The following is a 26,187-nucleotide window of genomic DNA, read 5'->3' on the forward strand; positions in this document are numbered from 1 at the left end:
CCCGGATCCAATAGTACGTGTTAAGTCACCATTTGAGTTTGGTGCCAGCTCATATCCTACAGTTTCCTCCCTTCGGCAGGATCAGAACCGTTACCCAGATTCCTGGGATTGGCCCCTTCCCCACCCCCGTTTAGTTCCCTAGTAGGCAGAAATCCGACACTCCCCTCTCGGTAGGATCGTCCAAGCAATATGGGACTTCCTCTAATTACGGTAGAGGTACACCGTACATTACCAGAGCCAATGACTGATGTAGGCAGTCTACTCAAGGCAGACAATGTCATTTGGGAGCCGTGTCTCCTCTGGTAGGTCTGCCCAAACAATATGTTGCTACCTATCTTTTACGTGTCTAGGTACCACTCTGAACCCAATGGCATGTGGAGGCCACCATTAGAAGGGACCACTACACCTTCCCTTGGTAAGGTCGTTCAAACAATACGAAACAGCCTCTAATTACGGTAGAGGTACAGCGTACATTACCAGACCTAATAGTTGATGTAGACTGTCTACCTTTAAAGACAATGGCCATGTGGGAGCGGCGGCTCATTTGGTAGGGTCTTGAATACTGCACCCAGTCGGTGACAACCAGTATGCAGAAACACTACCTCCTGAGGTACGAGTGTGCGTTAGGATACTAGGTATCCCATCCCGGACCGAAGAGCACGCACTACACGCTATTTGAGGGCAGTACCTACTTCATCCTTCCGGTAGGGCATTGGATCCGCCTACACCTTGGGCACATCAATTACCTGCTCTTTCATACGTGTTGAGGTACCACGCACCCTTATCTCCCGCACCCAAGGGCACGGCTTAGTTGGCCATTTCGGAGGTTAGTTGAAAACTACCTACCTCGCTGAGGACATAACGAGGTCACACGTACTCTCCCAGATCCAATGGCACCAGTTAGTCGTCCATTTCGGAGGATAGCCGCAGCCTCACCTCCGCCGGTAGGTTGTTATCCTGATACGCACTGGCAACTAGAAGACATTGTCAGTTCTTGGCAAAGGATAGACAAGAGCGAAGCATCTTCCCACGCTGCTCCCGAAACCCTATCTCTCCCTGAAGGAAAACAAGGCCATCACAAGGCATGTGAACAGGCACAACACAGCACGGACTTGGCGGGGTTAAGCATGACCAACAACGGAAATGCTGTGTCTCATCAAGAAAATTTGAATCTGTTGTCCACACTTCATCCGCGAGATGCTCCTATTATCATTGTCGAACGCCTGCTCGATCTTGAGAATCGTTTCCACTTCGGGTTCTCCAAGCTTGACATAGAATCCAGTAGCGTTGTAATTACAAGTTTCTCAATCATATTGCCAAAAACGAAATTCCAACGCTGTTCATTTTCACCTCTTCACGCTTCGGTTGTTTGTCGGTGACTCACTGCTTCTGTCGGTTGAGAAAAAAAGCAAGAATGCACATAATGATCATTTACATACGTGCATCAAACCCTACCTCCATAACTGGAATTGTTTATTCCAATCTATCATCATCATAGGTATTTTTCTATTATTGACAGATCACTTGATACAACTGAGAAGCTTCCATGCTCCACGATCTTCTGCTAACCTCTTCGTCTTCACGTACGATTTTTCTGTTTTGATTTCGGCCATTAATTATAGTGTCCTTCACCCCTTATATTGTTTCATGTGGTTCCGATTCCACGTTAATCAGTAGGTCCACGTCTCATATAGCCTCGCTGCTGAAAGGGACGCTAAACTAAAATCAACTCAACTCAACTCAACCCCTTATATTGTTTTCTACAACCACACCCTCTACCACGTCCCTCATGATACAATTGCTTTTTAGGCAATATCCCAACGAGTTTCTCTTCCTCTTCTTAATAATATCAAAAAATATTGTTTTCTCTCCAACCATTTCTAACATCCTCTCATTCGTTTTCCGGTTGATTCAGCTAATACTCTCCATTCTTTCCCACATCCACATTTCGAAAACTTCCAGTCGGTTATCATCATTTTTACGTAATGTCCATGTTTCTGCCACATGCAGTACAATAATCAACAAGAAGTATTTAATGAACCTTTTCTCAACTATTTATTCAAGGTCCCACAAAATAGTATTTTCATCCTTCTTAAGGTTTCTTTCGCCACTCCTATCCTTAATTTTATTTCACATTCGCACTCATATCATCATTAATAATACTACCCAGATATCGAAAACTAGTCACCCGTTCTATTTTCTCCCCTTCTACTTTCCCATTTCTATACTTGATACTGACCACTTCTTTCCAATCACCATGGCTTTTATCTTTCACATTTATTTTCATCACATATTCTTCACAGTCTTTCCTCAAATTTCCTAACATCTTATCCGCAAAGAGTGTCATATCATCTTATGCACCTAATCCTACCTTAATGCCGTCTTCATTATTTTATTTACACTTTATGTAAGTTCAATATGTTTTTATCGAACTTTAATTTAGTGATGAGCGAAAGTCTTGGTCTTGCAGTTTGTGCAAGAGTCTTGCATGCAAGATCAAGACCAGGAATCCCGATGCAAGACCAAGCCCACGACTCTTGCTCAAGAGTCATGCACAAGTACCAGCTTAGTGGTAATGTTCACCTGTGGTCCCATGGAGTCCCTGGTTCATTCCCAGATTGCGTGAGTTTTTGGGTAGGCAAACACTGTGTGCATTGGTTTTCTTGGGGTTTTCCTGTTTCCTCCTACTTTCTTCATTCCACCATTTTATTCATTTCTCATCACCGTCTCCCTTAACATCTACGCATAATTGTGGAACGTTAAACTAGATATTTCATTTCATTTCAAAGCATATTAGTAGTGTTCTTGCGAAACTAAAGAAAAATGCAGTATTGAATTTCGAGTGGAGCTTTGACCATCATCTTGAAAAAATGTCCACCTCTGATGCCATAAAACAACGGTTTTCGTTATTCCGCACGCAAAATACCAGAAAATTGACAGAGAGAGAGAGAGAGAGAGAGAGAGAGAGAGAGAGAGAAAATCAGTACAGATGCTTGGAATAGTGGTCTAATCAACATGCTAAAAGTCCTGGGAAATCTGAGTAGAGCTGAGACCACAATCTTGAAAAATGGCCGTCGCCACTACCGTGAAACGCCTTTTTTCGAAACGAGTATTTTAGATTTTATTCCAGCCCAGGTAATGAAGACCTAGCCAATTAGAATTTACAGATGTATGTATTGAATCCTCAGCTATTACAACATGTATACCTTTACACTAGAAAGTTGTGAACCAGCAGCAATGTATGGAAAGGAACGTGGAATTTCATAACTTAGTTAATTATTGATTTTGAAAATGTTAGTACAAAAATTTGAAAATGGATAGTTATTTCATTTGTCTAAAGAGATAAACGCACCTGTTCAGTGATATATTCCAATTACAACTTTTGTCTTTCTGCTATTCATGTATCGATTCATTCATCTTCGAAATCATGAGGTTTATCCACATGCCCGAATTCTTCAGTATACAACAGTAGGTCATCATTTACATAAATCCTTATCTTTATATGAACTGTTAATGCAGCCAGTGCCTCAGCAGTATCCACATTGGGCAGAACACCAGAAGCCCACTTTTTCTTTCTTTTTTTTTCAGCTGCAGCCTTTCCCGTAACCAGATTTTCAGTTGCTGAAAATGAGCTCTAGCAGAGAATCCAGCTGTGGAAAGATGACGAGAAAACTGAGCAATGAAGAGACTCTTGTTGCAATTGTTAGCAAGGATTTTTTTTCCCGAGGCGTTACCACTGGTGTTGAAGCTGTAATATGACATCTGTTGATTCAATGGTTCGCGATTGTCATTTTTATTTAATTTCTTTGGCGTTTTTCTGGCTATAACCGTCAAATATAATAGTTGTTTGCGTCCCATAATGTCGATTGAGGTAAGTGCTGCAACAATCGAAAATATCACCAAACATTCCTTGCTAAGGCCATATAACTCGATGCAAAAGTTATCCACTATATATGACAGTGGCACCTTGTTCGGAATGATTGTCACTTCCTGGATCTGCTAAATCGATGAAATACAAAACTCCGAACAATACTGACTCCTTCATTTTCCTTAAAGAAATATCATCAGAGACAATGGTCTTGGTACCAGTTCGTAGGAGAAGCACTCTTCGAAATCTTCGGTACATTTAACGACTCCAACTATTCGATGAAACAGTAGTGTAGTGTTTACAGGTACAGTCACATCGTGTATCCGTTCACCACTTGTCACTGTTACCCAGGAACGTACCTTATCGCGTCACTTTAGTTTTACATCTTTGAAATTCCTTCCAATATTACTTCGTAGTGCTATTATCTCAATCTCGAAAGCCTCATCACAGGTGATTGTATCACCACCTGTGATGCCGGTAGCAATTTACATAGGTTCGGTTCGGTGTGTTCAGGAAAAGGACTGTAGCATCGAAGCAAGACGACCAACTTCGTAACATCGGTATCGTCACGAGCTTTCCTTGAATGTTTAAGTTCTACGTGTTGCTCACCCGATTTGTATTTGACATCACAAGAGTTTTCGAGGACGTTGTTAATTCCAGTTGTGACTGGGATACTCAAAATCCATTTAGTCACAACACTGTCTTTGACACTCTGCTACCGTGACACAGAGCAATAATACTCTTAACTGACCGCATGAGGCATTGTTCTATAGTCAAGTCAGTCCACCTACCGGCCTACCGCAACGTATTCGAGCACGTCAGAATGGTATAATTTTTTATTTTTGATTACTTACCGTGATCATTCAACTATCAAAGGTTGGCATGTGCCGTGCTCGTAAACTTTTTATGCATGAGCTGAGCGAATATGAAATGAAGAGAATATTCAAATAACATATGATATAGTTAATCATCACACTTACCTTTTTTAACTGGATAAAGAGAACGAAAATGCTTAAGAATCGAATCTGAATCTTTTAATTGAATACTGACTTTCTTTTTTTCTTTTCCAAGCTCAGTAAACTATGCTTGAGCAAAGAATTAAGCTGTTGACAAAATATAATAACTTCAAAATAATTACCGTATATTAATATCTATATATATAAAAGAGAACGTACAAATCCTTTGTCCGCTCATCACGCTAATACGGCTGAACCAATTTCTTTTATTTTTGGGGGGTTATTAGGATTTGGACCCTAGATGGTTTTTATCATATCACTTTAATTTTCAATTACCAGTGTCTTGAGATAATTGACCATTCAGGTGTCCATTACGTACAAATCCTTTGTTAGTTCATCATAGGTATAAAAATAAACGTATGTATATGCAACCCGCATCACCGTGTCACTCGGCGGGTTAACATAAATGACAGGCGTTATAATGGTTTTTATCATATCACTTGAAAGCGAAAAAGTAAAAATTATCTAAGTAACAAAGTTTATTGCGTTCGGGGGTGACCGCAGCGAAGCGGGACGGGTTAACATAAATGACAGGCGATATAATGTTAACATTTACTGCAATCTTCTATGGTTTTTATCATATCACTTGAAAGCGAAAAAGTAAAAATTATCTAAGTAACAAAGTTTATTGCGTTCCGGGGTGACCGCAGCGAAGCGGGGTGAACGCTGCTAGTCAATGATAAAACTGATAACTGACCTTGACGAAACAAATGCAAAATTAATATTGTGTGACCCGTAAAGCCTATTTGTTGTTTCACTGTGATTTTTAATTTTATTATGATTATTCTTTTATGATACAATTATTTTTTTAATATGCTGCTGCTCGTAGAATAAAGATAAATTTATTATACGATATATCTGAACTGGCACAGCGATCACTTCACTTATTCGATATAAAACTGAATGGCTGGTTATTTTCTTTTTCTTTTTTTTTAACACTCGCAACAACTACACTTCTTCCACTTAATTGTATCTAAAAGTCTTCTTTTGTTCCCTATTGCTACTATTTCTAACACCTTCTCATTCGTTTTTCGTTTAGGGGGCCCGGTGGTTCAGTAGTAGAGCGTTCACCTCCGGTGCTTAGGGTCCCTGGTTCGATTCCAGCTCGCGCCGTGTGGACTTTGTGGTAAACAAACACCGTGCTCGTGGGTTTTCTCGGGGTTCTCCCGTTTCCTCTCACTTTCTTCATTCCACCAATTCATTCATTTCTCATCTTCACCGTCTCCTTTAGCCTAACGGACATAACCGTGGGACGTAAAACTCAAATATTTCATTTCATTTCGTTTTTCGTTTAACCCATCTGATTCTCTCCTTTTTCTGCATGCTCACGTTTCAAAAGCCTCCTACTTTTTTCATTGCTTTAGCGTAATATCCATGTCTCTGCCCCATAGAGTATATATTGGAATCAGTAAAATAAAATCTAAATATTTAATTGTAAGTTTGTTCAATGCAAAGATTAGAAAATCGTGTTGAAAAGATAAAACAAATCTGATACCTTTAGAGTAAAAATAGTTTTGCAATTCATAGTACGAGTAATCTGTGCTGTCTTTATTTTCTTTTATGCGTCTCAGGGGTAGCCTCCCCAGTTTGGTAACCAGTGGAGTATTGGATGTGTTAAAATATATATAAAAAGATTACGAAACGTAGTGATTTATCTCATAAATAGTGAAGCGTGGGCACCCATTGAAAAAAAATAAAGATCATCGCCTAGGTTGTACACTATCATCTTACTTACACAAAAGTAAACTATATTACATTTAGAGACATACATTGCATTTCCATTACTATTGGCGTATTGTAGAATTTATTGTCCCTTATATCCAGAGTAAAACTTACCTATGAAAAGCATAAGCTTTCTTAAAAGCAAAACTTGAAAGACTCTTGCTAGCAAGACCAAGACCAAGATGGGATGTGCAAGACCAAGACTGAGTGTGCAAGACCAAGACCAAGACCAAGACCAAGACCAAGATCGGATTTGCAAGACTAAGACCACCCGGGTTTTGGTTTTGGTCTTGAATTTGCTCATCACTACTCTAATTACTTGATTTTGATTGATTGAATTTAACATCTGTGTTAAGCACCGAGGCTATATGAGACGGATCCTAGAATTGAAAGTGAATCCCGAACAACCAATTGAGCTTGTATTTAAGACAAGCCACTCTCGTCATCATGAGCTGCGATTAGGAAGGGGGCAAAGGGGCAGTTGTCCCCACTTTTTTGAAACTTAATGTATATAGTTTCATTTGGAAATGTAAAGTTTTTGTATGTATTACTGTTTCATAGAAAAAATGGTACCATATAATATTTGCCGTTACGTGAGTACGTATTGGTTGTCTTCTCGAGGAGTTAAGAAAGCCTCGCGTTTTAATTGCTGCAGAAAATAACCCAAAAATTAACCTATTGGAGCACAACAATTCCAGCATACTTTCATTTCTTACAAGGGGTTGATATGTAAGTCAGCCGCTTTGAAACTAATTGAGAGAACATTTCGAAAAAAAGTATTTCACAAGTTATTCTTGAATTGCTCCAAAACTGACAGTTCCTAAAATGTATTTTCTTCTTTCTAGTAATAAAAATTATTGATTAAAAAAAGAGAAATAAGAAACAACTTCTACCTTTTCCATTGTTTTGCAGTGTAATATACGATTGAAGTATTGTGCTTAGGGGTGTGCGAGTGTATATATAATACAATTAAATTTAGTGAACTCAACATAATTCTAGGTTTTAGGATTACTTGTATAACTGGAGTGTAGAGTGATTCTAAGTATTGTTGTGTTTTGATATGTTCCAAAAAAGTGAAAACTGCACCTATTGGGAACGAATGTTTCGGGAAGCTGCAAAAGCAAATATTTCTTTAAATGTCGTAGCATATGCTTGTAGTATTTACTGTCTTTCATTTTCTAAGAGTAATAACATACATTTAATAGCATGTATGGAATTAAAAACATAAGTTGTTCATTAATCCCCAGTTTCAATATAACTTTTGCAAAACAAGTCTCATTATTCATTACTGATTAATATTATATTTTCTATTTATTTGTTTTGCAAATTGTTAGACCTATTAAATAATCTGATCACACAATTTTCCAGATAGAATTTTAAGATGTTCATGAGCAAGGAATGGAATCTTTCTTACACCTTCGTTGTTTAAAAGTACAAAGGACTAGTACCCACTTACGTTGCTCTTGTGAATTTACTTAATAGAATATGAAATACGATATACGGCATTTTAAATGAAAAACATACTATTCTATTGGTTATACAACCTTTCGTCAAACAAAGTGTTAGAAACAACCAAGGAGACTAAGATTAAAATACAAATAATCATGTCTTGCCTCCCCCACTTTTAACGTTCAATTGCCGCCACTGCTCGTCATGAACCGAACAGTGTCTTATTTCTCAAAACTACTAGTTTTGTACATGCCTAGACTATGATTTTACAACTCTTAAAATTTCGTGAAATAGAAATACTAGAATAACAGTAGAACTCCTTTTTAAATACGAATTCTGATATCTTTAATTGGTCATGATTTAATGATATATTCAATGGTAAAATATTTAATTTTGAAAATATTTACACTAGTACTACAAGAGTAGTAGTTTTTAAAAATAAGACACTGGTGTCATATTAAACTCATTAAATCTTTTATTCAGCAAATAGCATACGAAAATTTACATGTAAAGTAATGATCATTCTAATGTAAACATGTCAAATATATGTATGTTCTTATTCTACAGGCCTTGCGAGACATTATTGAAAAACTGTTCGGTAAATGGGATTGAAATTGATTGCTGCTCTACATTTAAAACTTTAACAGATGGCCATTTTTATTGTTTAACTACAAATTCGTTTCAAATCAGGTAAGATGAACAGCACAACACATAAAATATAATATCTATTCTGCATATTAATATTGTTATATAGCTCATGCTACTAAAATATTAGTCGTTTGATGACAATGGAAGTAAAATATACAAGATACAATTACAATTTGATGTTTACCATTCCTTTACATTATAAATATTACAAAAATATTTGAAACTTCATTAGAAATCATAACAGTTGAATAATAAATAATGTCATTTTTCGTCTACTTGACGGATTAACAAAAGTTTCATTAAAGACCGGTTTAGATCTAGGAGACCAAGTTATACTTTGTCTATTAATTGTATATGTGAAAGGGAATTTCGTAATTTCTTTCTATTTACAATAAAAATAAATTATTATTATCCTTTAAAATAATAAATATTACTTTCCTCAAATGATAAGTTCTGTCTGGACATTTCACATTTTCAGATAGTTATAAAATTGCGTACAAAGATTACTCATTGAGGGTTTGATGGCATTGAAAATTTTCATAGATAGTTTATTATTTATATGATATTCAAATGCACTGATAATTGAATTGTCAAGGGGTGAAAGTATATATATCGATGACTTGGGAATATACAAGTGTATGTCAATCGTGTATGTCAATCGAAATATATAAACTGAAACTGGACATAGCTAGCCAACACCTAGCAAACGAGAACTACGGAGATTGTGTGGGGCACACGGTTGTATATGACAAAGCAATACAATATATTAATTAGATACAATTAACTTTACCCGATCACGATATCATAATTACAGAATAGAAGTCATTACCGTCCAGCATGGATAGCGCAGAGATTAGGCACAGCTAATTGGTAATTACAATCAGAAAAGCTTGTGAGAATTGTCCAAAGCAATTGACAAAACACTGACTCAAGTGTCATCAGAGATCTTGACGAATCTAGCTATGTGTTCACTAGGACGGGACTAACTTCACGGAACTAGCTATGTGTTCACTCGGACGGGAGTCATTAATTAGCGTCCACAGAAGCAGAACCATCCGGTGCCTCTGTTACAGCAGAGATCTTTCATCTGGTTTCGTGATGTCTGAATGTAACAATCATACAAGGTTGTAAAAAAGTGATATGCTCTAAAGGTAACAGTTACATCTGTTTTAAATTAACAAAGTTGACATCTTCTGGCTCAAAACCCATCAGGCCATAGAATAGATCTTAGTTACCAAACCATCATGCTGTTTGGTGGTGGCTCCGTATATGTGTGAGATGTGTTCTCGATAGAGGTGGAATGGGTCAGTAAATGGTCATCAATATATTCACATACATGGCAACCATTGCATCTCTACATAGACCCCAGGCACTCGTAATAGAACAGGATATTACAGCTAGGTTATTTGTAGAATTAGCTTGAATAGTATTCTAAAGAGTTATGTGTACAAATTTAGTAGTAAATGTCACAAGTAACATGAGAATTATTATTAATTATGCATCGAGATATTTATTTTTTTCAAATTTGCAACTTGAAGTGTTATTTAATGTTACGTAACCTTATGTAACGGCCGTATTGACAATTACAAAAAATACCGTAAGGTTAACATATAATCTAATTTCTCTTCAGTTATAAGTCCAAGAATTGGTGAATTTGTGGAGAAAAGATATTCTCAAATGTTTCAGAATTTTAAATTTTACTAGAGTGCAGAAGACTTAGATCCGAGCCATTCACTTTATGACTGGAAAGGTAAATAATTTCCCTGTGCTTTCTTGTTACTTAAATTCTATTATTCCACAGAATGATCTCTATACCTTTAACTGTCATAGTTAAGTAGAATACGTATTAAACGTTTCATCTCTTTATTTATTATTACCTTTTTGAGAACAAACATATCAATCTGAGTAAGTATCCTTTTGAATGTCGATAATGAAATAGATTCAACGCTATAATAGACACCAGACTTTCAATCACAAATTTATATATTTTTTCTTCCTTTACCTCCTCGAATATTCTAACAGTTTTAGTCTATTCCTTTCACCGATTAATACTATCTCCTTTCTCTCACCTAGTCACTTAACTTTTCTCAAGTATAATTGAATATGACCGTTACAGTGACATTAACGTACCTTCAGACTGCTTACCGTCAATGTGAGGTTTCAGAAAAAGAACCCAAATAAATAATTTCTCTCCCACGTAACTCTTAAAGCCTGCAAATTGAAGACAAGTTAGAAATACGGATTTTTAGATCCATTCAACTCTTTTAATATCAGATAGTTACTAATATCAATGTGGAAACACCAATTATATTGATATGTTGAAACTGATATTAAACTTTTCTAGTATTATCTGTTTAAATTGGAGTTTTGTAGTGCTATTTTACTGTGTTAAGGATATAGTGTATGGTTAAAAAATAGTTGAATGGCATCATATGTTAACGCATAATAGTAAATTAATAGAAATTGTTTATTTCAGAGAATCTCTTTGTGAACACATATACTTGGACAAAGACACGGATGTAGATTTCAAGGCAATGGCAATGGCATTGCCTATACTATCACAGGTTAGCAGATTTTTCTTTTAGAGTGTGTGTATTACCTATTATTATCTTGTTTAGTGTAAATTTTTATTCTTTAAATTTTTGTAATGGTAAGTACAGGACTGGCAAGTAATTCATATTTCTATTACCTGATCGTTACCATAGTCCCTTTTGCATTGCTATTCAAGTAAAAATTCATTGGCACTATTACAGAGGTTGATTCATTTATGTTGAGCTGAAATCAAGCCATCGCGAACCGAATACGCAATTTACCGATGTGATATTGCCACAAGGCAAGTAACAATATCTCGTTGATCACATAATAGGTCAGTGCGGTCAAGCATAAATCTGATGCCGCCGAAACTGAACAGTTTCTAGGAAAGGTTAATTGTGGTTCTTCCCAACGCTGAATTCACTGTATCGTGCATTGTAGAAATTGTCAAGTGTACAATCACCGTGCCACTGTGAATCGTACTATACGGAAATACGCAGTATAGAATCCTGATCCCTCCACATTAACGTGAGCAGCTAGAAACAGCCTCTCGTGAACAGGACCCCGCTGCTATTGTGTGTGGTTCGGCGTACAGCGACCTCAAAAAATCCCCGCATACAGCGTGCGATTACCAGCAAATCCACATGTCAGCAGACGAGAATCACCACTACCTCACGGTCGTTCGCAGAGCAGTATGCACGCCGTGAAACAGTGCAATGTGGCTGAGCATAAAAGGAATTACAGGAGGCTGTATGAAGTTAATCTCGCGGGTGATCGGTGGAAATTTGTTGTTTCCCTTTTTGAGCGGTAGATCTACCTCACAGATTGTAGTAAAGTTCGTACCATTACATGCATACCTGTTGACGCTAGGGGCTGAAGCACGATTTTCCAGAGAGTTTTCCGAAAGGGTTCATGATTGTGGCCGGTTTTTCCTACAGGGGCAAACTGTGTCTCTAAAAGGTGGAGTGAAACGTCAAAATCAACGCTACGTACTACCAAACTCATATCCTGGCTGAAATGCACCAGCATGAAATGACAGTATTGTACGAACAAGAGGTGAACCCTAGAAAACATTGTTGGAATTCTATCGTAGCAAGGAACAGAAAATTGGAATCTTGAGAATTGCCTTCTCTGACATCCTTGTTAAGAGTCCAGATGCCAGCCTAATGGATTATCGTGCAGTCAGACTCCTCAAGCGGTACCTGTACCTTCGTCATGTCTGCGCCGTCTCCATCCTATAGAAAATATGTAAGAGGAGTGGGATGGTCCAACTGCAGCGCAATCTCCTGCAATGGAAATCCCGATGTCGGGCAATAGTCAACACAACCGGTGGCCCTACAGATCGAACACAACCGGTGGTGGAAACATGGATTTCCTAGGAAAGTGTCACATTCAAATTCGACTTAATATAAATGAACCAACCTCTGTAATACAGAACTTCGGAAACAAGAAAAATAGAAAGAATCTAAATATGTAGTTATATCATGGTGAGTAGGAAAGTTTTCTTCCCAAGTTGGTGCTCACCTCTTTAAGAAGATTAGAATAGTTTGGAGTTGTGTATCAACTTGTGAAAGAGTGACTATTAATTTAAATGACTGATATATCTGTTACTCTTCTTCCGTCATTTCCAGGTGTGGACGGTGGTTAGGTAGTCTCTTTACATGTGCACATATTTTCACTAAATTCCTCTGATGACTTGGTGGATCCTTGCCGAACCGTTCACGAAACCTATCCATCACTTGTGTTCACAAATACTCTTCACTGTCTTCTGTCCTCAGCCAACTGGATGTATTTCCTACTTTGTATTATTAATTCTGCGAGATCCATCTTAATATTGTACCCCCATCTGAATGATCATTTCTCGATTGGGTTTCCAGTTAAAATTTTCAGAGTTTCTACTTTCTTCATTCTGGTTGCATAGCCTGATTACCTAAGCCTGCTAGGTTTAATGATCTTAGCAATGTTAGTTAAACAATATAAACTATGAGTTTCTCGTTATGAATTTTCCATCATTTCCCATTCCCACCTGTCTTGGATCCTAATATTTGCCTTAGGATTTTATTTTGAAATACTTTCAGTTTGTGCTAGTCCTTTAAAGTAAGGAATCATCTTTCGCAACCGTGCAGTACAACATGTATAATTATCGTTTTGTATTTTTAAGCTTCAAATTCTTTAACAACACAAAAGATTTTTGACTGAATAATAACAGGAATTTCCTATTTTGAGTCAATATTGAATCTCTTCCTGGATATGGGTTTGGCCTGTTAATGTTGATCCTATATATTTGAAAGTACTTAATTTATTGGAAGTATTATTTCATATATATATATATATATATATATATATATATATATATATATATATATATATATATATATATATATGCGTATCCATAATTTGCAGTATTAGGATCAGGGTGAATTTCTACGTAGGTATTTAGTTTTCTCTGCATTTACTTCTAAATCCATTACCCTTCAGGCGTTTAATGAAGCCTTTGCATTTCTTTCTACTGTCCTCATATCATTCTCTTATCAAATTTACATCATCAACATAAACAATAACCTGGTGAATACCAGTCAGTTCTATGTCCCGGTTGCTATCTTTGACTTTCCTGATAGAATAAGTGCTTTCACATGCAAATCTTTTCTAATGAGGTCATGAATTGCTGAACGCGGTATATTCAGTTCAGCTTTGATAGAAAATGCTCCACAAATACTTTTCCGAAGCGATTTCGTTGTAGACATCGCAATTGACCAGGCGACGGCAGCACATCTTTCTCCACACGTCTTCTTACGTCCAATGTACTATCTGTCTTTGGTACATCCTGAAACAAACGCTTTTCTCCCAATCAAACATGATTGCTTTCCGCGAAAAGTCCTTGTCAAGACGATCTCTCAATAAAGTTATTACATTGTCATTATTTACGCTGAGTTGTAATATACTCCTAATCTTAAAAATAAAATATCCAGCTTTACGTCTCACGATTGTCCTTCAGGCTGAAAGAGAAGGATAATAAATGAACATGAATGATCATGATAAAACTGATGGAATGAAAGTGTGGGACGAACACAATATTGTCCACTATTTTGTTTAATTTTATTATTAACAAAATTCGTTGTAAAATTATACAAATATGTTCGTATATTATGAATGTAATACAATTAATATGCACTAATTAAATTCTATTCACGGCTTATTTACAGATGATGATGCATTCGCCTTACGAAATTCCAACTCAAGAAGCTGAACTTCCTGGTATACCTCTTCCATTTCATCCGAGTGAAGTGAATGCGGAAGCTCTCCTAACAGATGAAGCTGCGGATGAAGATGTTCGTAACATTCCAATAGAGTCAAGAGGGTGTAGATTCGTCGATGAAAACGAAGGAATGTGGGCCTTCCAATACTACAGCTACACAGCATGTTTATGGCAGTGTAGAGTAGAAAAGAATATGGAACTCTGTAATTGTACGGACACAATAATCGGAAGAAATCAAGGTAAATGACCAAACTAAATTACAAAAATGGTAACAGCTTGGGATTCGTTAAGATATATGCCATTCAGGGGTGGACTTGTTCTATGAAAAGAACGGTAGGAGTAATATTGGGAGTGCGCCATCAAACGGACAGTGATGCAAGTGTTTGGATAGCATCATACTAATTGGTAGGTGGGGAGATATTCTGTCATTTATTGATTCTGTTGATGTAAGGTCTTTTACCACATGTAATTTTTTTTTTAGTAAAACACAAGACATACAGTAATTTTGACTTAAAGGCACTTAGATGTTTTAAGGTAATTGATGTTTGATTAAGAAAGATAAGCATGGTCATATATTCATAACTTCAGGTTACCCAATCTTACGCACGTCTTAAACAGTTATTACAAACGGAAATTTAGGAGATACGCTAATTATTATTTTGCGAATTATACCCGAACCATAATGTAAACATTTCAGAAAATATTCATTTTATTTTCGTTACTAAATAGATTTTGGGATGGCCCTATAAAGGGGAGAGCGCACCGGGTGTTTTCCCGGTTACTTAGTGGTTCAATCCACCACCTGACATTATCTCGTAAAACACAGATGAGTATCAGTTGCTCAAAAATATTTGTTTTTAATAAAAAGTGAATTTAGGAGATACTTTAAATGTGGAAGAAAGTTCAAATGTAAAAGTAATCTTATGATTTATTAACTCGCGTGAAATATAGAAGATATAAATGTAATTACCATGTTCATCAAATTAATGTTCACGGGTTGGAAAGAACCGGACTGACAAAATATCTGCGTCAGTAGTTGAATTACACTTTGATTCGCTCGAATTGACACAAAAACAAAGACGATGATCAAATATTAATTTCAGTTCTTTTATCAATAAAGAACATTTTCATAAAGGGCAGAGAACTGTTGACCAGAACATTGTCTTAATGTGATAGTATAAACCACATGCCATCACTATTCACAACATAATTCCTATGCGTTTCAATTAACTTTTTTTGAACTTTTATAGCATGCAAGAATAAAGAGCTATTGAGTAGTTATTCTCTCCCGTAGATAATATAGGTTCAGTATTTTAACTTAATCCTTCTCAGATTTTAAAGATGTCGTTATGAAGTCCAATGGTTTAGTTCAGGTGACCGAATATACATTTCACACACATTCACATTTTTTAAAATTCACATGTTAAAAATTTCTGTTCAACCACTGGTACATAATTTCTGCATTGAGATAACGCTCTGCCTTGTATAAACTGTCTAGAACAGCAGATCATCACTTTAAATGTTTGTTCCATTTCATCGCTTAATGTATTTTCCTGCGCAGACTGTCAATTTGAAGAGTGTGGAATGTTAACACAGAACGAAATGTTTTACATCAATATTGAAATAGAAATATTAATGTAAGAGTAACAAGAGAAATATTAATGAAATAGGTTAAATCTTCTTAAATGTTTAGCTAATCCAGTGGTCTCAGGCGCCAAATTCCAGACAAGAGGAGTGCCAGTTGAAGGTTTGAATCCCTCTAAAGATCATTTTCTTCTTCATGTCCTTGCATGTTTGTATGTCTTTTAGATTTCCATTTTAAATTTGAATTTTCTGGACTATTGTTTCTAGATAACACTTAAGTATTTTATCATGACCGAAATTAGAGTGTTTCGTTGTTATTACAACATTGAAATGGTAAAAGTGTGGAATTTATTAAATTCATTTCACATCGAGTCTTTTTTCCTCTTACTTAACAGTAATGTTTTAGATTAGTGTCTTAGACGTTGGTTTCACAAGTTGAGGGTATAAGGTTCGATTCTCGCTGAGTTAATTAAGGAAAATTTTATCATTTGCTATATTGATACTTTCCATGTACAATAACATGAAACATATTCATTTTCTCTAGATCTTCACAGCGTGCGCTATATAAAGGGGAAATACCAACAACACGTCTACGAACGGACGTCAGCTGTTCAATCTTCATTCGTACTGTCTGGGAACGTAAAATGTTTAGCAAACAATTGATGAATACATAAGACATATCCTTAGTAAAACTATGACTAACCAACAACAAACGTTATTGTTTCCTAGTAATTGTGGAGTTGTTCCAAATTTTCTACTTCTTTTTCTACTGCTATTACTGCTAGAAATGTTAGTAATAATGTTTTAAGTAATTCGCCATTTTCAATAGGTTCCATACATCCGTTCAACCACAATTTGTAAATCGGAACAATTCTTTACTATATTCGTATGTATATATTCATAAAATATCAATATAACGCATAAATAATTCTAATTCTTTTAAAGAGGGCATAATAAAAGAGGGCATTATTACGTATCGTTATGAAGGCAACAAATCCTACATATTTTATTATGAGCATTACTATAACCTTACTATCATCATCAGTGTTTTGCCACATTGACAGGTCCTTACAGCAAACCAATCTTTCTCCATTCATTTCTATTCCCAACCTTAGTTTTTGTTAATGTATCAGAACTTTCGATCTTGATCCAGGTATCGTCCAGACACCTTCTTCTTTCCCCACGTTCTACTTCCAGAAATTAATCCTTTCAAAGTATCTTTTAAAAGGAAATTCATCCTTAGGCAGTGTCCTAACCAATTTCTTTTCTTTTTTGATATCAAGTTAAGTATTCTTCTTTCTTCATTCACTCTTCGAGGAACCTCTTTATTTCCTATTTTCTCTTTCCAGCTGATTTTTCCTAATGACGTCAAAGATATTATTCCAGTCAGCAATAGTTGGTTTTATGTCAATTATAGGTTTTCCCTGCGTTTTCCTGTCCAATTACGCTTTCTTGTTCCTTGTCAGTCATTGTGTATGGTTAATTTTTGTGGCATGATGCATCCCTTTTTAGGTATTTCCTGTTCATAGCGTCTGTACCAATAAAATACTGGTAAAAGGTAGCATATACTGCAGCTGCATGGTAGGAGGTTCTTCTCATAAGAGGTATTGTATGTTCTATATACAATATGTTTCAGAGTGGTTTAAACAGAAATTGTACGTTTTCCGTATATGACTGTTTTCTCCTGTCAGTCAGGAGACATGATTTTTCTCTGTGTGATCTAGTAGTAAATTCTTCAGTCTTTTAATACTAATAATTAGTAGTATTCTTTTATATAATAAGAATTCATGCACAAAATAGTGGAAACACAAAAATAGAAGTGTGGTATTACAATACATTTTGTTGGAAATGTCTCTATATAAATATAAATCTCATCGTACAATCTATGTAAGGGAGAAAATAAAAGTAACCATGAAGGTGACTAAGAATTACTCAGTTATTAAGAACAGATTCTTTCATTCTTACGGTTAACAAATTTCATGCAATTAAAAATACGATCTTCAAGTATTGATAGTTTAAACAAAGTATTGTGATAGGGGATTTATGTAAACGTTAAAAATCTAGACACGCCACTAGAACTATCTTTCTTTCAAATGCTGTTCTGCCTGTGTGGTGAAGATAGAAGCCTATAAAAATGGATTGTAACGAAGTGAGTCGTGCAATAATGACACATACCCTAAATATCTAAATTTTATAATTATGTAAACTTTTGATATATATATATAATATAGTAAGGAAATAATAATATAACAATAATTATTTCGTTATTTATTCGGCTTTGTATTTGTTTATTTCCCATTCTGAATCATTCTAACAATGGTAGTTAAAGATGGTAGGACAAATCCTTCTTGTTGAGGAAAGTTCTTAATAATAATGATGAGGATAATGGTTCATTATAAATCCCTCTCCATGATAAAAATCCCTACGCCATGTAATTTATCCCACAACATGTCAACATTGAACTGACAGACAAAATAAAATCATATAACGTAATCAGCAGTACCAACCTCAAAACACAACATGACCACTAGTCGTTTTAAAACGAGACTGATTTTGTTCACCACTTGCACAATCTAATTTATATTATTTACAATAAATAACCTCCTTCTAATTATTTTTTTCTTTAATAACTATTATATTAAAAATTAGCCCGGGCGCATTTTTCAGAAAGAAAGAGATTACATGTCCTAGGAAATAGAATATTTGTTAACCCTGTGCATTGCACTAATTATGAAGAATACATTCTAGGACTAGAGTATATTTTAGAACAAACTTTATAAAGTGAAAACTGAAACTTTCATAACATACAATATTTTATTATATTATGAAGAAGAGCTACTATATGGGTAAGCAACTCACGAAGTAACTAAAAAATGTATGGATTGAAGTTACTAAGTTAATTAATATTGATAATATCAACTTTATAATAAATTAGCATAATCTTATATTGACATATATGATTTATATCTTTATTTCTTTCTTACCACAAAAATGGTGTTTTAAAACAGAAATATTAAATTGTTAGCAATACCTTGAAAGATGGAACCAAATGTAAAAGCTTCACAAATGTATAATATTCATAGTCTATTCCGATGAAAATATTATTTTAGTTTAACATCCCACGATTACGCACCGATACTAAGGACGATGAAGATGAAATGGATGTTACGGAAAGAAGAAAATGGGAGGAAATGGGATACCGCTGTGGAAACCCATGCACACGCTTGTTGTTTGTCCACCACAAGGCCGAGGACTTGACGGAAGCTGAGATCCTACGCACCAGAGGTGAGCTCTACCAATGAGTCACCACTGACATCAGATGGAACTAATTATATACAATGGAATAAAGCCACGAAAGGGAAAATATTTCTGATATCTATCTTTAATATTTTATTTCTTCAATTTAGTACTATTACATACATATTTGCAACTTTGCTTGCCAAGTCTAAATAATATGACAATATTGACTTTTACTTTCAGACAAACAACGAATGTGCAATGATGAGGAGATGGCGTGCATTCAACAGGCAGCGGGTAATTACACCAGTACATCCGACAATTTTACTACAAGATTTACCTTTAACGATTAGGCGAACATATTCTACATTACTTGTAAATCAAGTCAAAAGCAAAATGCACTCTTATTTAGTGCTATAAGATGGATTCAGAGTAGCCTACAAGGGAATCAAGGCAATTACCAAAGTTGTGAGAAAAATAGATATAAAGTTTGTACGTTACGCTTAAGTACATGGAAAAGTTAGTACTAGTACTACTTTTTAAATTATAAGAGTAATTTACATCTGGTCCATGAATCTTGTAAGCTCTGAAAGGAGCTACACATAGAAATTTTAATTTTAATGATTAAATATGTACAAAATGACCAAAAAGTGCGCTTGTTTCCTCGTGCGCTGAACGCGTTAACGGTTCATATAGTAATACAATATTTGCATAGAATAACCAGTTGAGAATGCTCCAAAATCATTGCCAGAACGAACTTAAAAACAACGAAAAAAAATAATGGGGCGGGAAGAATAACTGAGATTGTTCCTACATGTAAAAGCAAATCTTTTTATCCGCACCTTCTTCTGTTTCTTGCAAAAATTCGCAAAATATCATCTCTTTATGACTAGGACTAGCTCGGGAGAGTAATACTCCCGGAAGTAGCAACTAAATACACTATTCTGATTGGTTTGTGTTATGCGTTTCTTGCCGCGTAGCATAAATATACGAGAAAACATACACTAGTTGCGCTCGGTCCTCGTGGCAAAGCGTGCTAGCGCTATGGGCTAGTAACGGAAATCGCTTTTGGCGTGGATTTAAACCCGCCCCATCGAAAGTTTTTTATTTTTAAAAAAAAATTCGTAACTTTTTTCATTAAAATAAGATGAAAATAATACTCAAAAAGTGATTTACTTACTTTTGTGCAGATAACTAGTAGTAGTAGTAGGGGGAGGAGTAGGAGTAGTAGGAGTAGGAGTACGAGTACGAGTACTAGAAGTAGGAGAACGAGTAGTAGTAGTAGGAACGGGTCCGAAATCCCGCAGGACTCGTTTTGTTCCACCTTGAACCCCATGGTATAAATTTTGTGACCAAGCTAAAACAGCTGGCTAGGGTAGCGCGGGAATATTACTCTCCCGAGCGGGTCGTCTATGACTTACGGTTCCCGACATATGGCATCTTAAATATCTCGAAATTCCAACATTTTTAGCCAATATCTGGGGAACGGTGGAGAGTTGGCCCGTGGCTACCGGTCACTATTTGGTACGAAAATGTTCACCATCCTGTTAGGTACTGATCAAAAAAATATCAATGTGATTTCTCTATGACTTACGGTTCCCGAGATATGGCTCCTTAAATATCTCAAAATCGGAACTATTTTTGGACAATATGTAGGGAACGTTAAGTCATAGAGAGATGATATTGGTGTTAATCAATACCTAAGAGGATGGTAAACATTTTGATGCCGATATTAACCGGGTTCACTAGCCAACTGGCGAGTGGCCAAACCAGTGCCAGTTGCATACTGTCCACCGGATACTATTTGGTATCAAAATATTCATAATTCTCTTAGATCATCTCTTTTTAACTTGTGGTTTCCGAGATATGGCTCCTTAAATCTCCGGAAATCGGTCAATATCTCGGGAACGATAAGAGTGACATGAAAAATTCCACGACTTTCTCTGATAGTTTTTGATGCTCTATCGAATGGAGGGCTAAAAATTGAGAAAATCGCAAATAACAAACAGACACACACAGACATAGAAATCGTAATAATAATAATTTGACTTAAAGAATCAAAGGTCTGTGTTGCCACAGAAACAGAATCTCTCGATTGGATCTTATCATATGCAACGCCAATCAATTATAAGTTTTTCCAACGTATCCTCCAAAGATCCTGCTTTATATTATTATCGAACATTCTTCTCGATCTTCCCAAATATCTCTCTCCACTTGTTTTCCCAATCAACTGACGTATCCCGATTAGCTTAGACCTCTCAACTTTGTTATCCGTATAATATTCGCCAATCTACAGGTGATGTGAAGTTCAGCATTGTGTAGCATTTTCAGTTAAATTGTTTGTTTGTCTTTGTTTCCACAATTTTTTAAAAATCATTTTCAAAGATGTTCAGTCCCTGTTCTTCTTTTTCTTTGAGAGACTAAACTCTAAACTTCATATGATATGACGAGCGGGATTATACGTTTATATTTTTTTTATTTTTAATTTCATCGATATTGAATGTGACAACAAAAAATTTTGCACGGAAGCATTTTAGTCATTTCTTGCCATTCATCTACTTTCATTGACGTTCTTAATAATTATTACCATTATCCTTAGACATATAAACGTATACACCTTCCCTGAATTAGTATTATCATTATTGCTTACGAAATTTCTGTTCATAGGTCTCGGTTTATCAAGAGTTTACATAATACTTTATGTTAAAAACGTTTCCCTTGCTGACAAGGCGAATGACTTATTTTCCCTTTATGCAATGGTGGTTCGTTTTGATTACTCTCAGGCCAGATGGGATGAAAACTTACTGGCTGCAGTGAAAACATATTGGCTGCAGACATTAAGGAACATAATATAGACTGCAGTGTGGAAAACTATTTTGTTTTTGGTAGGAATATTGAGAATATCCTTCTTCCAGCATTGATAAACACCAAAGCTTATGAACTGAGTGTGAGATGAACATTTACACTGAAAACTGATAACACTCTAATGGGAAAGTTAAACACATTGTATTCGAGAAACTCTCCGTACTGATTTAGCTTCTATATTAGTTGTCCTATATAGCTTTAATGAAATACGTATTTCAATATAATAAGCCCATAGCAGAATACAGAGGCGCAACCGCGGGCGATTTCACTGGATCCGGACACTTCCTCCAAATTTCCTAACTCAACATACATGTGTACATTTTCTAAATAAAATTATACTTGATTAACAGGGAAATGATTTATGAAGTATGAAAATTGGATCTTACACTTCATATGTGCCCTTTCACTCATAAAAATAATCTATCATTTTTTTTTCGAAAAAGTAGGTGGAAGCATTTTACAATTGCTTATCGTCTTTTGAGGTACAGAATAATTAAGGTTAAGAGAATAACAGGTTAAGTAATACCTGTTCAATACTACATAGGTCCCTCCTGAAGCTTAGACCCCTTCCAACAAAAATTTCCTAATGCGCGCCTTGCCAGATAGAAAATAATGTGTGCAAAGCTTTCCTAGCATCTCTTTTTATAAGATCTAGTTAGATACTTTTTCATCAGCTTGAGATGTAGCCAGTAAACTATATCCACCCCCTGAAAATATAATGAAAATAGAATAGCTGTAGAGAAGTTAAGGAGCAGTGTACTTAATTTAAGATAGTGAGGTACGCAGAGGTTCCTCATGCGAGGGTTCAAACTCCGAAGTTTATATAATTTATGCTGTTTATATATGTTTTAATATAATAAATGTTAAGTTTATATATTATCTTGGTTAAGTTAATACCCTATAACTTCCTTTGGGTACGCCACTAGTTGATGGAAACTGAATAACTATAACCTAATATTTGTTTTATTTATAGAATCGCTAAAGGTTTCAAAGAAAAATAAAGGGATTCGATGTAACTGTCCAAGAAACTGTGTGGAAGACAGTGTTATGTTAGTGAGAACTAATGGGTGAGTTTCAGAATTATATTCCTAATTTCATATGCTAGAAACAGTTCTCCTTTCTACATTTTTTTCCTATTTTGAGATCTAATTATATTATCTAAGCCTAAGAAAGGCTTCTGCTTTGGATATTTCTTCGAAAAGCAATTTGGTTATAGATATCAATGCTATAATAAATTTACAATATGCACTAATGTGTAAAACTTAAAGACGAAAGTTAGTTTCGGATGCTATATCACTCCCATGTGACATATATTGGTGAAACTTAAATCACTCATAGAAAGTAGTACGATAGTGTGATAAAGGAAATAACAGATAGAAACACATGATTAGAAAGACAAAAATGATACTATTATACAGTCTGAATGGCTTACACTGAACCAACTCGACTCATGATATCTCCAGACATTACAGAAGGAGGAATAATGATCCTTAGACGTATGCGTGTGATTACAGCGAAATGTGCTTTGCAACATGCCTTCTTATTGCTCATAAGTTGGTAATAATTTGTTGTGATATGGACTTCCATCATTCCACTAGCGCTGTTGACAACTGTTAGGTAGCCCGTGGTCTATCGGAACATACTGCAAGACGCTTCCCCATATGATCCCAAACCTGCTCGACAGGATTAAAATCAGTGAAACAGGAAGGCCACTCCGTTCGTTGAATATCATCTTATTCCAAGAGCTCCGCCACCTTCGCTGTTCCAAACCATCGCACATTACTATTCATAAAGCAAATGATGCACTCAACGACTGCACCTCTGAAAAGGCGCACGGGAAGAAGGAGTACAGTATCACGATAACGGTGTCCGATAAGTTTATCTTGTTAAAAACTGCGTAGATGAATAGGCTCATGCAACATTATTCTTTCCCACACAAAAGATAACAAGATCACCAAACTGATCATGTTCAAAGGATTCCTGGGTTCATAGCGTTTCCCACCTCTAGCAGATTAGTGTATGATCAGCATTACTACTCAGACAGAATTTGCTTTCATCGGAGAACGCGACCCCACTCCTCGGTCCGGCCCTAATGCTCTTCGCACCACCGCGATTGGTGACGCCGATGTGCGAATGTCAACAGAATAAAATGCAATGGCTGTTGGACAAAAAGACCAACCCATACGGTCGACGTACCATTGTGGAGCGAGAGATAGGAAATTTGCATTCCTCTTAGATGTGCTTGCAAATGAATCTACTTTTTGACGTCGGTCACTGATTGGCTATTTCACAATGTAGTGGTCGTCCTCTGCTGTAGTTGATCGTTGATCGTTGTTGACCACCACTTCTTTTTTTCACAACATTGCTTCTGGTTCTCAAAGTTCCACATTCACGTGAAACAATGCTTGCACAAAAGCATATGTATCTTAATTCATACCATCAATTCACTAAGTGTTTGATATTTCCTACTTCACATATGACGGTACTTGGTCGATGGAGCTCCTAACACTATTAATTCAATATATTTCACCTATTGTTTAGAACTCTACAACTACAATGATAATGTATATTTTGTATGTACTTTCTAGGTATTGTTTATATTTACGGGCAATAGTGATATTTAAAAGGCACAAGCAGTTAAGAAGAAGAAGAGGAGAATATATAAAGAAGTAATTTAAATATTTTGTATTATATTGACATATTTATTGTTTTCGTTGCTATGACAACTTGTTTATCTCGTTGTTATGGTAACTAAGATATATAGAACGAAGAACCATCTTGTAAGGATTGAATGTATAATATTTTACTGTGACAAATACGGTATATATATATATATCCAAAAGTGCATAACTGTGGTGTAATTCATTGTAATCTAGTGCACTTTATAAATATTCAAAGTATATTTGAATCAGGGAATGTAACGGAAGTAAAATAACGTTACATATTTATCTGGTGTCGAAACCGTGGCACCTTGTGATCAGTCAGAAGTTTTAGTAAGCTATCTCAACATCACGGATTACATTTTATTACATAGTCTAATAAAAGAAAAATATATCGAAGAACTAAAATGAATACCAATACAGGAGTTGATGATGTCAATATCCCAGCAACTGAGACTTCAACGGATGTGATTAATCTTTTACGACAGCTGGGACAGCAGATGAATTCCATGACACAGCAGATGGATTCCAGATTGGAGCAAGTGACACAACAAATAGGACAGCAGATGGATTCCAAATTGGAAACTAGATTGGAACAAGTAACATAATTTGGATTCCAGACTGGAACAAGTAACACAACAAATAGGACAAGAGATGGATTCCAGATTGGAACAAGTAAAACTACAAATAGGACAGCAGATGGATTCTAAATTGGAGCAAGTAACGCAACAGATAAATACCAAACTGAAATAACCGACAATAGGATAGAGCAAATTATCCATAGCTTTGCACTGGAGAGAAGTACTATTGATGTAGTAGAAACACAAGTCAATGAACATACAAACCAAATTCGGAGACTGCAAGAAGAGGTACAGACCATCAAAGAGAAAATCAGTACACCCAAGTGTAATCCTGATCCTGCCCTCAACGTAGTGTATTAGGAACATAGGAGAACTGAATCGAGACCATGTGAAGAAGACAGCAACTCATCCGTAGTCTATTCTGAAAGGGAGGACACCATCCTTAATATTGAGGACGCAGAAAGAAGACCACGTTGAAGGAACCATACACACGTAAAACTTAGACATCTAAGGTATTTTAGTACTAATAATAGCGTGAAATTTAATGAAATAATATCAACTAAATTCAGAGGTAGAACTGAGGACATCCCAGCGTGTACCTTTTTAGAAAAATTTGAAGAACGTGAACTAATTGGTATAGATAAGGCTAATTTCCTCAAAATATTGACACATATTTTGTTACCACCTTGTTCGGTATGGTATAAAGCGATCAGAGGTAGTCTGCGTAATTATACAGATTTTAAAAATGCGCTGTTGGCAAATTTTGAAA

General features: G+C 35.8%; 1 protein-coding gene across 1 annotated transcript in view; it reads left to right on the forward strand.

Moving 5' to 3' along the window:
* The window catches only part of LOC145685175 (uncharacterized), a 48,789-nt gene that overhangs the window by 16,497 nt on the left and 6,105 nt on the right, over positions 1-26,187 (forward strand). Inside the window, exons 8-12 of the mRNA XM_081757528.1 lie at positions 8,623-8,745; positions 11,180-11,267; positions 14,439-14,730; positions 19,556-19,609; positions 23,151-23,244. Coding sequence (XP_081613654.1) covers positions 8,623-8,745; positions 11,180-11,267; positions 14,439-14,730; positions 19,556-19,609; positions 23,151-23,244 — 651 coding nt within the window. The remainder of the gene's footprint in view (positions 1-8,622; positions 8,746-11,179; positions 11,268-14,438; positions 14,731-19,555; positions 19,610-23,150; positions 23,245-26,187) is intronic.

Source organism: Thermobia domestica, chromosome 5 (assembly GCF_964235325.1).
Source record: "Thermobia domestica chromosome 5, izTheDome1.hap1.1, whole genome shotgun sequence".
Classification (NCBI taxonomy): domain Eukaryota; kingdom Metazoa; phylum Arthropoda; class Insecta; order Zygentoma; family Lepismatidae; genus Thermobia; species Thermobia domestica.